Raw genomic sequence first — 15,864 nt, forward strand, 5'->3', positions numbered from 1 at the left:
TTTCAGGAGAATAAAAGCGTGCATATGTTTTCTGTGAATGATATATTAGCAATTTTTTAAACAATTTGCATATTATTTGTGCTGTGTAAGTAAATCTGTATTTAGTGAGAAGAATTTGTGAAATCATCAGGGAAGCAATGACCTTTCCTTAATTCAGTTTACTAGACATCGTGATAGAGTGATGTTTTAAGAAAAATAAGTAAAAATATCGGGAGAACGTACACCAGGAAAAAGCAAACATTGGAGCGACAGATGACAAATTTATTGCACATCTCTTAATAAATTTGGAACATATAAGGGTTGTACACGCAAGAAAAAATGAAATGAAGCTAAAAATTTACTCTAATTTTTTTGCGTAAGCCATAGGAAATATGTCATCTGGTTGACCTTGTTAAGCCACAGCATTTAATCAAGCTAGTGCAAAACTGAAAAAAGCTGTAAAATGTTTATAAATTTATGAAGAGCACAACGGCCTCATAAGCCTTTCGACCAATCATTTTTTAAAAAGTTGGACGGGTTGACCACCCTGAAATTGGCCCTTGACCGGAGTAGCACAATGCAGCAAAAGATCAATAAGTAATAATAAGTGATAACATTGATAAAAATAGTTATTCTTATTTTCAGACCACGCCGGGACGGTTTTTCTTGTTAAAAAATGAGGATGGATTTCCCCTTTTACCTCACATAATTATGATAAAATCTTCACATAAAATAATGCTAAGAAAAAAAAGTTCTAAAATATGTGATTTTCAATTGCTAACTGAAAATTTCTGTAAACGCTTCCGGGCCATGTTGAGCCGTTGAATCTGATCCTTGAGCCTCTGTCTGTCTCCGGACAGACCGTCCCGTTCTTCTAGGAGGTCGGTCTTGTGTCGTTCTTCCAGTAGACGGATCATTTCATGGTGTAATTTAGTCAGGAACTCATATAGGATGTAATGCTGAATAATCAGAGGGACCTGGTTAACCAAACGAGCAGTGGTGTTCTGGAAGAGGAAGAAAGACCAAAAATTAAAAAAAAAAAAATTGGGAATTGCCCTCCAACAAAATGGCAGCTCAATTATTGAAGGCTTAAGGGGTTAAAAAGAAAAAAAAAAAAATACTCGGAAGACCCTCTCCTGTTCCACTTCGCCACTGTGAACCTTCATTGGTTCCGTGCTGCCTCTTCTTTCATAGCTTTATAGTTTTCATAGTTTTTAAGGTTGAAATTACACTTACATCCATCAAGTTCAACCTATAGCCTAACGTGTGGATCCAACCCATAGTAGATCCACTCAACATGAGGATCCAGAGGAAGGCAAAAAGTCCAACAAAAGAAAATAGATTTTCCCTCTTCTAACATTTCTAAGAGATGACCTGTGATTTCTGCGGCTGTACTGATATTTGTAGACATCTTATGCTATATAATCCAGTACATTAGTGACTCACCTTAAAATAAGCTTCCAGATGACAGGGGACATCTTTTATTGACAGCTGCCTCAGGTCATCTAGGATCTGATCTTTCTCTGTAGATTTTATAACTGAGAATGCCTCACAGTACAGAGTGTCCTGACAATGAATGATTTTCTCCATTTTGAATTGCAATGTGATTGCCGCCTTAGCGTCTTCTTCCTGCTTGCAAGAAATATCTTCAATTGTATCCTTGGAACATAGAAGAAAAGAGAGTGCAAATGTGAAAGATAAGTGGAAATGAGAGATGAAGAATCTGAGCATATCTCATACTATCCTTATTGAAAAAATGACCAAGTGTTAGGGCCGGCAGAACGCACCAAAGTATAAAGAGATGGTAAGAGGTGCGTTCGCAGCCCGGGGTCCACCGTGCAGAGATGACAACTGCTGCTCATTAATGGCGGACAATAACTGGCGGTATAACTAGTACACACGGGTTAACTTCACCCGGTAATAGGAAGCGGACCCTGTTGCTTCACAGGACCACGATACCGCTGAGTGAGTGCTAGTGTTGTGGTGACAAGACCCTGCCCCAAGGACACGAGGTTAGAGTTCCACTAGACCCACTAGTGTTCGGCGCCGCTACTGCGGTGCCTGGACATACACAAATTAAAGATAAAGCACACTAGATGCATACAGCGCCGCAATGGCGGACGCCACTAACCAGCCTAACCTTATGGCTGGAAAGCACAATAGTTGCGCACGGCGCCACTCTGGCGGTTGCTAACACTCTATGCGGTACGATAGTGCCCTGGACAGATTGGCACCATCGGACGCTAGCATATGCTGATGACTGGGAGCACGGTGGCGAATGCAATGCCACTGGTAGGCACAGACTAACTCCTATTCCCTAAACCCAAGCACAACCAGAGGGAGAGGATCATAATGAGTCAGTCGCAGTATCAATCATCCTTCGTCATACACACCATAAGCCACAAGAGTCTATACTAGCGCATGGCCGAGCGGCCATGCAAACCTTTTATAGCAGTGTCCTTCCGGGACCTTCCTGATGGTCCAATCCGAGCTGGAGAAGGACCTGAGCATGTGACCTCCGATCTCCAATGAGAGATCGTCCCACGGGCATGCTCAGTGGACCGAAAGGAGGACTTATTCCCTGGAGTAGCTCGCTGCTGACCAGCATGCGTTGCTATAGCTGGACCAGAGGTGGCAGCAGCAACCAAACCCACAGTGTTAGTCTGAGCAGAGCGCCGGGATCGACGAGTCTGCTGAGCAACCTCCTCTGCGGCCGGAGAGGAATGGGAGGCCGCTGAAGGCAAGGCTCGGGATTCCTGCTGTGCAGCGACAGGAACCCGACGCCTAACACCAAGTATGAGATAGACAAGGCTAAGGATAGGCAGATTCATAACTGACTCAGTGATCGTACTTAAAGAGTGGTAATAAATTGTTGCACATCCAATTGGAAAAAAAGTGTTTCAAGTGGGGTACCACAAGGCTCTGTCAGGGCCTCAGCGTTGTTCAACATTTTTATAAATGATCTACATAAGGAAAATGAAGGCAAACTAATCAAATTTGCAGATGATGCAAAGCTAGGAGAGACAGCTAACACTAGAGAAGACAGAGAAAGGATTCAGAAGGATCGAGATAAGCTGGAACAATGGGCAGTGACTAATAGAATGGTATTTAAAGCAGAAATGCAAGATTCTACATCTGGGCAAGAAAAATTAAAATTATATCTACAGAATGGGAGGAATAGAACTAAGTAACAGCATGTGTGAAAAAGACTTGGGTATTCTAATATATCACAGACAGCGTATGAGTCAATCGTATGATGCAGCAGCAAAAAAGACAAACAGTTCTAGGATGTACAGTATAAAGAGAAGCATACAGTCTAGATCATGTGAAGTAATTATCCCCCTCTACTCCTCCTTGGTCAGACCTCATCTGGAATACTGTGTCCAGTTCTGGGAACCACATTTTAAAAAAGACATTGAAAAACTGGAGCAAGTTCAGAGAAGAGCTACCAGGATGGTGAGCGGACTGCAAAGTATGTCCTATGAGGAACGATTAAAGAATCTGAGAATGTTTAGCTTGCAAAATAGAAGGCTAAGAGGAGACTTAATAGCTGTCTACAAATATCTGAAGGGCTGTCACAGTGTAGAGGGATCATCATTATTCTCATCTGCACATGGCAACACAAGAAGCAATGGAATTAAACTGAAAGGGAGAAGATACAGATTAGATATTAAAAAAAACTTTTTGACAGTGAGGGTGATCAATAATTGGAACAGGCTGCCACAAGAGGTGGTGAGTTCTCCTTCAATGGAAGTCTTCAAACAGAGACTGGACAGACATCTAACTGAGATGGTTTAGTGAATCCTGCATTGAGCAGGGGGTTGGACACGATGACCCTGGAGGTCCCTTCCTACTCTACCATTCAAAGATTCTATGAGCAAATAATCCTTCAATCATTTTTTTCTATTAAAAAAAAAAAAACTATATGCTGCTGCATGTGACTTCAGATTGTCTAATCTTAACAGTGTGCAACACGTAAAGTGTCAGGATTTCGCTTTTATGCCTGATCACCCACTTGTCCCAAAACATCGAGTGAAGCAGGAAACGTTGCTGGTCTCACATAAAGGAAGTCATGGGACAACCAATTGAGCAGGCAATAAAGGAGAACCCTGACAGGTTCAGCATTATTAGAATTCAGCATTTTGTAATCACATAAAATTAGTGCAAAAATTTACATTCAGCTCAGAAAACCTCTGTATTTCAGAAATCCGTAAAATTTGATGCAAAAATAAATATTTTTAAGGTAGACAACACAATTTCTAAAAACCTTACCATGGCAGCGTAGGAAAGCCTCTCGAACTGAGCAAAATGTGTAGAAGCTACGTCTTTAAAACACTTCTTGATGAGTTCTAGAACGATCAAACGGATATTTATCACTTAAAAGTTGTGCAACCTATTTTCAAAGCAGACAAAAATTTTATTTTCCATCCAAATGCTAAAGCGTTAACTTTGCTCAGCCAGATTTTTTTTTTTTTTTAAAGCTGAACACTGAGTCTTTCTGAAACAAAGAAAATGAAATATTTTAATTAAAAGGGTATTCTACCACTCATTAAAAAATTCTTCCAACCTTGTTCATGTAAAAAAAAAAAAAAAAGCAAAAAAAGTATTACCTTTCTGAAGGAAATTTTCAGCCTGGAGGAAGCTTCGAAATATGAAAAAAAAAGGTATTGCGGTGCCTTAAAGGGTAACTGTAATTTCAATGTTTCATAAGCCAATAACGTGTAAGGAGAAGTACCAGGTCAAGCGGACCTTTTCCGTGACGGATCCGGAACTGTCGGGGCTGTCACCTTTGTTTCACGGGGGAAAACTTAAGGCCCTGAACCGACTTTTGCACTCAATGATAGGGGGCGCGGTTAATCTTTAAAAGCTGCGGCGCGTGGGAAACGAGAGAGACTTGGAGGGAACGCACAGCGTGCAGGTGGACAGTGTGAGTGCTCTGACCTCAGATCATTGCATCGGAGCAGGCCCAAGCCTGAAGGGCTGCAGCGCCACAACCAGAGACTTTCGACAGACACTTGATACCACTGACCGTGAGTCATAGGGCCCTTGAGAGGAACGTAGACATGCGCCCATACCTACAGGAATGCTGGGTGACCCGTTTTGAACTGTGCCCTGAAAAGTCCACATACAGTCCCCATGCAATGATTATCCTGGGCAGAGTTTGAGACTTTATCCTCTCCATCCCCTCATCTTCTGGACCCAGGACCGTCACCAGGACCACAAGGAATCACCGCGGTCGCCAGGATCCCATCTTCTCCAGGACTACGCCGGACCCCATACGCGCAACGGCCTTGGCGCCAACATTTACACCCAGGACTCCAACTGCTAAAGTCGCTGGTTTGATAACTTTATTACTTCTGAACTTCTTGCCTTATTTGCCTAAACCTGTTTTTCTTAGTTATAATACCCCCGCTGAAGTAAGCCCTTTCCCCACTTCTCCCTGCGTGGAGTATCCCCTGTATTATTAAACCCCCTTTAACCCTTGCTCTTCCTTCAGTCCGTTACTGCATCCCGCGTTCCTGCTCTATCTCACACAAAAAATAAGAAACTTTGTATCAGAGAAATATGCTTCCTTCTCGTTCTGGACCGATCTTTCATTATCAAAATTCTCAATTCACAGGTAAAATCTGTCTTCAGTAAATGTTCTCATTACTGGGACAGGAAATGACAGTTGGTGCTCATAAAGCTGTATGGAGAACTGTAGCTCCATAGAATGTCTGTGTCCACCTCTAGCTCCTCCCTCTCCATAGAATTCTAAAAGCACCAACTGTCATCTATCTCAGTAATGTGAACATCTGTCTTCACTGAATACAGAATTTACAGATTTTACATCTGAACTGAAATATCAGTCCAGGAAGAGAAAGAAGTGGATTTTTCTGATACGATATATTACAAAGTTTCTAATTTTAATGTGTTCTCTTGATTTATGAAATAAAAATTAAAATGACGGTTACTCTTTAATCATTTTTACATTGTGGACATTTATTTTGTTGTTGAAGCTATAGTTGGGAAAACCCTGTAATTTCATACAGTATATTGTTTCAAATGAAGTAGAAAAAAAAATATTAAATCACCAATATTACTCATCTATTAAATCACCAATAAAACTAATCCCAGTTGGCAATTTTTTGCTCCTGGTTGGATTTTTTTGAAGGCATGAGCTGTTTGAGTTACGGACTCGACTAATGATAGATAATATTGCTCATGAAGCTGGTTCTTTTCGAAGAGAAGTTGCCAGATCAGAATTGGAGGATGGAGCCTTGGGATTGCAGTTGTTCCTGGGACATGGAGCTTAGGGGGTCGAAAAAGTATCCTTTGGCCCATGTGACCATACTAATAATATTGATGACCCGTTATTGTTTGGGGCCGTGTTGGAGATTTTGATTAATGCTGTTGGAGACCACCAACATAAGAAGAATCACTGTCCTCATCACATCTACTCTTAGGTGTGCAAAGGAGCTGTATACACAAAACGATAGGACATTTTGCATCCAGAACTTTTGCCAAGTTCCTTCCTTTGTTCATAAGTGTAATATTCTCAGGTGTCATTTCCATCACAGAATCATCTTACCGGTGACTTTGTGCAGCAGATTTAGAGTCGGCTCCTCAAACATCACTATATGTTTCCTCATAATGTTCTCAAATTTATTGTAGTTGATGAATCCGATGAGCTCGCGGCCTCGATACTGATTCTCGTACACGTCCCTTTCTTGTTTTATCTCATTGACAACTGCAATGTGAAGACTCCGAGTTATACTGAAGCAATAGGTATATTTATTCCGAAATATTAAGAGCGCATAACTTTGATTTAGCTACACAAATTATTATTGCTCTAATTGGAGCGGTCACTTGCCATAAATATTTATGTAAATGCCGCTGTTCTCCTGAATCCGGCATTGTTTTTCTTTTGTTCCTACTTTTCTCCATTCCTGAGATGTGACCCCTTCTTCCTTTTATGTAAATCTGAACTTTTTATGCAATTGGGTGTGGTTATCTACTCTTTTCTTGAAGACCACACCCAGTTGGCTAAAAAGACGATTTATATACCGGGAAAAGGGGGCTATAGATCAGTAATGGAGAAGTGCAGGAACTAAAGTAAAACAACGCCAGACTCAGAAGAAAGCAACTTTTAGGCTATGTGCCCATGTTGCCGAAATGTGCGCAGCATTTCCGCAAGTCCCTGCCGCGGGTAAAATGCATGCGGAATTCGCATGCGTTTTCCCACAAAACACAAGTGTTTTGCAAGCGTTTTTAGCTTGCAGAATGCTTGCGCTTTTCCAGCGATTTGAAGCATTGCATGGAAAAGTGATTGACAGGTTGGTCAAACACAAGCATAGTGTTTGACGAGTGTGACCAACTTTTTACTATTGATGCTGCCTATGCGGAATCAATAGTAAAAGATAGAATGTGAAAAATAATTAAAAAAAAAATATAGTTATTCTCTCCTTCTGAAGGCCCCCGATCTCCTCAGCGGCGCTCCCGGTACATTCCGTTCCCAGGGATACTTTGTGTGAAGAACCTTTGTGACGTCACGGTCACAGACCACAACATCATCTCAGGTGATTCGCGCAATACATCCCTGGGAACGGAAGCCGCCGCATGCACCGCTGAGAGCCAGGAGGACTCTGGGGGCCGTCAGAGGGTAAGTATATCCCTATTTTTTATTTTAATTCTATTTTTTACAGGAATATGGTACCCAGGGCATGGAGGACAGTCTCTTCTTCTCCAGACCCAGGGTACCATCCGCACATGAAGCGCTCACTTTACGCATGGTGGGCATAGCCACATGCGTAAAGTGAGCGTTTCAGAGCAATCCTATGCCGGTGGAATCGCCGCGATTCCACAGAAATAATGAACATGCTGCGGATTTTACCGCTATGCGATTCCTTAGCGGTAAAATGGGCAACATTAGCACACCAATGGCGGAATCCCATAGGATTGCATGGGATGCGTTTTTTAAGCATTTCCGCCGCGGCAAAAACGCGGCGGAAACGCTTAAAAAACGCAACGTGGGCACATAGCCTTACACTAGGCAAAAAAAAAAATTGCATATTTATGGCAAGTGACAGGTTCTCTTTAACTCCTTAAAGGGATTGTCATGCCGGCATTTATTACCCATCTATAGGTGATATATGTTCACTAGGGATCCCACCATTTTGATCCCTACTGTACAATCACTATGTACATATCCCCTTCTTAAGTTTTCATCACTGCATGGACACAGTGAGAAGAAGTCTGACTGGAGCGGTAGCAAGCAGTATATCTTAATGGCACCCTACATAACACTAATTAATTTAGTTGTATTCTTTTTTTGTATAGGATTGAAAACTAAAAATTATAGATTTTTTTGAATCATGCTAAAATGGACAGGGGTAAAAAAAAAAAAGAGAAGAAAGAATGTATGTGGGCAGCACGATGTCCTGAGTTCAAATCCCACGAAGGACAACATCTGCAAGGAGTTTGTATGTTCTCCCCGTGTTCGTGTGGATTTCCTCAGGGTTCTCCAGTTTCTTCCTACCCTCCAAAGACATACTCAGGGCCGCCATCAGGGCATTACTGCCCTGACTGGTGTATGGGGCCCGGAGGGCAGAGGGTCCGCATCGGGCCCAGTCTCATCTGCTCACTGGGTCCCTACCTACAGGCTAAACCGGGCCCTTAGCGGCGCTGCGGCAGCTGAACGCTATTGACATGCGGGCCAGTCAAAGTTAACAGCCGCCAGCCAATCTGAGGCTGGCAGCTGACGTCAGCCACAGCACGCACGTCGCCGGCATCTGACGTCACTGTCAGTCGCCGGCGAGTGCGCGCTTCAGCAGCGTGGAGGGACAGAGCCTCGCCGCTGGAGCGCAGCCAGGTAAGAAGATTTTTTTTTTTTTTTTTAATTGAAAACGGCGATCCAGGGGATCCGGGGCAGAATTCTGGACACAATGGGGGCAGAGTGCAGACATGGGGGGCAGAATGCTGGACATGATGGGGGCAGAATGCTTACATGATCGGGCCAGAATGCCGAACACGATGGGGGCAGAATGCCGAACACGATGGGGGCAGAATGCCGAACACGATGGGGGCAGAATGCCGAACACGATGGGGGCAGAATGCCGAACATGATGGGGGCAGAATGCAGACATGATGGGGGCAGAATGCAGACATGATGGGGGCAGAAGACAGACACGGGGGCAGATTGCAGACACAGGGGCAGAATGCGAGACATGATGGGGGCAGAATGCGAGACATGATGGGGGCAGAATGCGAGACATGATGGGGGCAGAATGCGAGACATGATGGGGGCAGAATGCGAGACATGATGGGGGCAGAATGCGAGACATGATGGGGGCAGAATGCGAGACATGATGGGGGCAGAATGCGAGACATGATGGGGGCAGAATGCGAGACATGATGGGGGCAGAATGCGAGACATGATGGGGGCAGAATGCGAGACATGATGGGGGCAGAATGCGAGACATGATGGGGGCAGAATGCGAGGCACAGGAGGGGCAGAATGTGAGGCACGGTGGCAGAATGTGACAGTGAGACACAGAAGGGGGCAGAATGGACATGGGACAGAATGTGACAGTGAGACACAGGAGGGGGCAGAATGGACACGGGGCAGAATGTGACAGTAAGACACAGGAGGGGGCAGAATGTGAGGCATGGGGGCGGCAGAATGTGACAGTAAGACACAGGAAGGGGCAGAATGTGACAGTAAGATACAGGAAGGGGCAGAATGTGAGACACAGGAGGGGGCAGGATGGGAGACACATGGTGCAGGATCATGGGTCAGGATGGATACGATGGAGACAGATGGGGAGATCATATGGGGCACAATGGATACTCGTGAGGGCGGGATGGGAAACCATATAGCTGAAGCCAGGAATGAGACACACGGGGGCGAGGATGGGGAATATTATTACCATAGGGGCTAATTAGGGGATATTATTACTGCAGTGATGTATTTATTTTATTTTTTGAGTATACTGTTTTAAATGGGGGATGTTATGTCTCATGAATGAGACATTTTACAGACTGTCCTGTACATCTTACATGCTGTATTGCAGTCTCTCATATTGTTGCTATGTGTTCCTGTGTTTTGCACAGCTGAAATTCTCCCCTTCCATCAAATTTGTCTCTTCTGTCTCCCTCTTCTGGGTGTGATGTCACTTCCTTCTTCTTCTCCCTGTGTCTAAGTCTCCATCTTGGCTTCATTAGAGGCACATGTGCTTTCAGCCTGTCTGAAGAAAGTCTTTTTTACCTGCTGCTGTTTGTATGCATTCAACAACAATTCTTAAAGAAATCAAAGTCTCTTCTGGATTCTTCATAACATGTGTGCCGGCAGCTGATTTAAGCTATCTGCGACCCTCGGTAATTGTAAGTAAGGTGAGGAGATCCAGCATCTCACAGAGCCATATTTGCAGCCACAGGCCCAGGGAACAGAATAGGGGAAGGTCCTGTTACTGTGTAAAGTGATACTATGTTGCCTTTTTTTCTTTATGTGATGTAATGTAGAAGTTGGGAAAAAAATAAGTAATGTGTTCTGCAAGTGGAGCTCTAGATAACTGTTATTTCCTGCAGAGACGAGTCCTGGCTGGAAGATGTGATGGTGATCTGTGCTGGATGAAAGATGAAAAGCAAGGATGAAGGACTTCACCTAGAGAGGTCACTGGTGAGTCAGTGTGTTACCTATACACTGACACTATACACTGTATACTATATACAGAGGTCCTGTGTATAATGTCACCAGTGATCACTGTATTACCTATACATTATATACAGAGCTCCTGTGTATAATGTCATTGATCACTGTATTACCTGTACACAGACACTGCATACTAAGTACAGATCTCCCGTGTATAATGGCACTTATGGTGATAGTATTGTGTTTTTTTATTATTACTGATCAGTATTGTAGTATTCAGTCACTATGTGGTGGTAATATGTGGTCTGGACATGGTGTTGTGGTATTTGTCCCTTGTATGTGCTATTATTTGGTCACTTTGTGGTGGTAATATGTGATCTGATCATGGTGCAGTGGTATTTGTTCCTTGTATGTGATATTATGCGGTCACTATGGTAGTAATATGTGGTCTGGTCATGGTGTGGTGGTATTTGTTCCTTGAATGTGATATTATTGGTCGTTTAAAAAAATTGAAAAATAAATAAAAATATACCTAAATTGTATTGCATATTTTAACAAATATTTAATAGGTTAGCGTAGAGTAGAGCTCAGCCAAAAGTGTCTACAGTGTTGTGATGGCGGCTTAAAAAATCTTTTGGCCAAGACAAAAGCTGCCGGCTATATGTGTGATGTGGTGATGGGAACTGTTAATGTGTGAATGGTGAGAAGCGGAGTTTTTCCAAGAGAGGGCAGTGGGACTGTGGACAGTTTGAAGGGTGGAGTCTAAAGGGGGCCCCGAAAATTTTGCCAGTATGGGGCCCTCGAAATTCCTAGTGGCAGCCCTGGACATACTGATAGGAAATAGAAGCAAGAACCTTCGAACAGAACACATATTACCAATAGTCAATTAATCCTTATACTCAGTGGTGAAGTGGGCTATATTAGGACAGGATACTCCCATAATTAAGAACGCAAACGGACGAGAGAAAGGAGCAAATATAATCCCAAGTAAAATATCAAAAAGTTTATTCAGAAAAAGTAATGTAATCCAACAGAATAAATTACATAAAATCACATGAAAAAAGAAAGTGGATAGTTGACTAATACAGGTGTAGAGAGAATGGTCCCAAAAAAGAGAAGTAAAGTGGAAGGAGGGAACCAAAAAATAGCAGCATGTTTTATAAAGTGCCAGTGCTGATGCAGTAATTACTCAAATCTAGTAAAAACGTACCAGTCCATAGACCACATATATATACATGAAAAAAGACAGAGTGTAAACACCACCACTAGTATGTTAAATGGTATGCAAGTCTGTCTTCTTGGCCCACCAGAGATAAACACTTAATCCACAAGCCAATATACAGATAAAAAGTCAATTGTTCTTGGTTTGCAAAAACATAGTCATCTGGGTAATTAAGATATACTCTGGTGTCTTCACAGATGTGTATTGCTTTAAGGGAGTAGAGACCACAAAGAAATCAAGCCACATTCAGTTCTTACCCATAGTATCCACTTGGGACCAGACGCTATCAGCCCCAGATGCTATCAGACGACTATGTTTTTGCAAACCAAGAACAATTGACTTTTTATCTGTATATTGGCTTGTGGATTTAAGTGTTTATCTCTGGTGGGTCAAGAAGACAGACTTGCATACCATTTATCATACTGTGTAAGTCTGTAATAGTGACTTGTACATAGTGTGTTTATATTTGTTTATTGTGTGCTCATATGCTAATTGTGTATTTTATTCTATAACCAGTTTGTTGACTTCGAAGGAAGATAGGAAAAGGCTGTGAGGGTGGACTGAAGGACACTGGGTAAATCTAAAAATAGGTCACATGCCTTGGGTATAAAAAGACTCGAGACAGAGAGAGCAGATCTCATCACACAAAGCTACCAGTCGGACATTCTGCAAAACACTCAACGGACGAGAGACAGGACTGCAGCAGATTCATCATGGCACCATCACGAGGGACACGGATCTATGATTCTATAGGAATCAACCTAGGGGTTTTCGGCTCAGGTTAGAAGGACACAGATTTGATCCAGCGACCATCCCTTAACCATGGATATGTTTGGAGAAAGCCAGGTTTTGGGACCCACCGGTCGCCTGGTTCCATGGAGATGGTCGGATAAGCCAGGTGGTGACTCTCGTTGTCAACTGACTTTGGACCTTGTATGGACTCTATGAACTGTTGTTGGTCATCTCCCTACACTTGTCATTACCTCTTCTGTGTGTGTATCACAGGTGGAATAGCAACCCTGGGAGCTCTGACGTATCATCTACCATTGTTCTGGTGAGTCAGCGGAAGGGTGTCACTCTTCAGGATCTCAGCTCAGGGTACTTCGGACTCGGCTGAAAGAACACAGGACTGCTCTCCGTTATCTCCCTACGCTTGTCGTTATCTCCTCTCTGCATGCGTATCACAGGTGGAGTAACAACCCTGGGAGCTCGGGCATAACATTTACCATTATCCCGGTGAGTCAGCAGAAGGGTGAGACCCTGTAATGTGCACCATCTTGGGGTAATTGCTGGGATTGTTCTGTTTGCTATTGGGTGTTGTGGTTCAATAAAGTATTGCCACACTGTTTTACCCAAACCCTGTGTTGTCTGTGTGGTGTATTGCCCACCGGGAGATCGAGCGGGTGTCCAGTGGTATGAGCCCTGGTCCATGCAGTCTTGCTAAAGGCAGCCAGGCCAGCGGACGAGAGCACCCACTGACCCCGTTTCTCCACAACACCCCATTATTTTAGTGGTGTTGTACACTTTTTGTCTTTTTTCTTGTACATGTATGTGGCCTATGGACTGGTACTGTTTTACTAGATGGGCGTAATTACTGCATCAGCACTGGCACTTTATAAAACATGCTGCTATTTTTTGGTTCCCCCTTCCACTTTACTTCTCTTTTTTTGGGACCATTCTCTTTACACAGCACGGCGGCTGAGTGGTTAGCACTGCAGCCTTGCAGCGCTGGAGTCCTGGGTTCTAATCCCACCAAGGACAACATCTGCAAGAAGTTTGTATGTTCTCCCCGTATTTGCATGGGTTTCCACCGGGTTCTCTGGTTTCCTCCCACATTCCAAAGAGATACTGATAGGGATTCTAGATTGTGAGCCCCACTGGGGACTGCAATGTGCAAACAGTAAAGTGCTGGGAATGTTAGCGCTATATAAAAAATATAAAGAAAGATTTACACCTGTGTTAATCAACTATCCACTTTGTCTTTTTTCATGTAATTTATTCTGTTGGATTATATTACCTTTTCTGAATAAACTTTTTGATATTTTACTTGGGATTATCTTTGTTCCTTTCTCTCGTCTGTTTGCATACTGATAGAGAAGGTAGATTGTGAGCCCCAATGGGGACAGTGATAATGTCTGTAAAGTGCTGCGGAATATGATGGCATTATTAATCGAGTAAAATAAATAAATGGCAGCTACATAACTTACTGAATAAGAATGTTTTATTAACAGTATGTGGTCACTATTTACATATCTATTTTTGCCAGGTCTAATTCAGGATCTGTAATTTATATATTGACTACTTGCAGAATAATCTAACTAGGACAGCAGAGTTCTGCAAAGCGTACTTTACTTAATTCAGCACTTGCAGGATACTTTAGGGAGTTTCGCAGGGGCTTGAGTCCCCGCCCCGTATGTATTGTGGCAGTTAGACAGCCAATAAACATGTGGGTCTTGCCTGCCAAACACGGTAATGCCGTAGCCATGTTAGCTATGCCATTAGCATGTATGGCAGGCAGTCCCCGGGGACTTGAGCATTTCGCTCAATTACCCGGTTTACTCGAGGTGTCCCCTAGCATCCCAATGACACTCGAGTGGCGAGAATGCTCGCTCATCGCTATCTGTGTGTTAGGCCTGTTTCACACTTCAGTTTTTTCTGTCAGTTAAAATCCACCAAAATAGCGGAAAACAGATGAAAGAGAGAGAGAGCCATGTGGCCGGGCTTCAAAGGAGACGGCGATTTTTACTATATGCAGCAAAAGTCCCAAAATTGCAGGTTTTTGGGGCCTCAACACCGCAAAAAAAAAGGCTGTAACAAGTGATCAAAATGTCATATCTATCCCAAAATGATATAAATAAAAACATTATCTTGCCCCACAAAAAATCCTCACACAGCTCCACTGAAAGTGAAATATGCCGGATTACTTACCGGTAATGCTCTTTTAATGAGTCCACGACAGCACCCACTGGAGGTATCGGATCCGCCCCATTTGGAACAGGAAACCCTACAGGAAAGATAAAAGGGGCGGTCCGCCTTTCCTCCTCAGTTTTGCATTTCAGAGTACCAGGAGGACCGCCAAGGATTAGGCAATGTCTTTGTATATCTTAAACTTTACTTATCCATCTTTAGCAGATATACTTTATTATTGATATTTTTAGCAGGGAGGGAAGTGAGCGGGTGCTGTCGTGGACTCATTAAAAGAGCATTACCGGTAAGTAATCCGGCTTTTTACCCTTTGCCACGACAGCACCCACTGGAGAGATTCCAGAGACCATCACCTGGGTGGGACCACCGTGCCAAGGATAGTCCTGCCAAAGCTTAGGTCAGAAGTTGATGAAAGGTCAAGTCTATAGTGATTATAGAAGGTAGAATGGGATGACCAAATTGCCACCTTACATATGGTTTCAATTGGAACGTCTCCCCTCTCGGCCCAGGAGGTCGCCATTGCTCTAGTGGACTGCGCTCTGATGCCTTTCGGAGGATCTTCATTTTTTGCGGAGTAGGCTAAACGAATGGCATCCCTGATCCATCGGGAAATGGTGCTCTTCGTGACTCCGTACCCTTTTTTATGGCCCTGAAAAGAAACGAACAGAGCCCTACACTGCCTCCAGCTCCTAGACCTCTCGATATACTTTAGGACAGTTCTTCTGACATCCAAAGTGTGGAATTTTCGCTCCTCTGGAGTGGAGGGATCTTCAAAGAAGGTTGGGAGGAGTATCTCTTGAGATCTATGGTATTTTGTTGATACCTTAGGCAGGTACGAGGGGTCTGGCTTTAATATTAATCTATCTTGGTATACCTGAAAAAAGTGTGGATCTATGGACAAGGCCTGGATATCACCCACTCTCCTAGCAGATGTCAGTGCTACCAAGAGGGCCGTCTTGAGTGATAAGTATTTGAGGGATATCGTGTCTATCGGCTCAAAGGGTTCCCCCGTCAGGGCGTCTAAGACCAGATTTAAGTCCCATGCGGGGATTGTAGGTATGTGGACTGGAGTTATTCGTTCGCAGGCTTTAATGAATCGTGATATCCA

The 15,864-nt window shown here is 43.4% G+C and overlaps 1 protein-coding gene across 7 annotated transcripts in view; it reads right to left on the reverse strand.

Moving 5' to 3' along the window:
• Nucleotides 1–240: 240 nt before the first annotated feature.
• Nucleotides 241–15,864, reverse strand: part of LOC141097495 (interferon-induced GTP-binding protein Mx-like) — a 271,547-nt gene continuing 255,923 nt past the window's right edge. For all 7 annotated transcript variants that reach the window (XM_073584715.1, XM_073584716.1, XM_073584711.1 and 4 more), the window contains 4 exons: nucleotides 6,551–6,709; nucleotides 4,252–4,328; nucleotides 1,426–1,638; nucleotides 241–983 (listed from right to left, as the gene is read on the reverse strand). In XM_073584715.1, coding sequence (XP_073440816.1) covers nucleotides 750–983; nucleotides 1,426–1,638; nucleotides 4,252–4,328; nucleotides 6,551–6,709 — 683 coding nt within the window. In that variant the 3' untranslated portion in view covers nucleotides 241–749. The remainder of the gene's footprint in view (nucleotides 984–1,425; nucleotides 1,639–4,251; nucleotides 4,329–6,550; nucleotides 6,710–15,864) is intronic.

Source organism: Dendrobates tinctorius, unplaced genomic scaffold (genome assembly GCF_039654945.1).
Source record: "Dendrobates tinctorius isolate UK_male_01 unplaced genomic scaffold, ASM3965494v1 ptg000084l, whole genome shotgun sequence".
Lineage (NCBI taxonomy): Eukaryota > Metazoa > Chordata > Amphibia > Anura > Dendrobatidae > Dendrobates > Dendrobates tinctorius.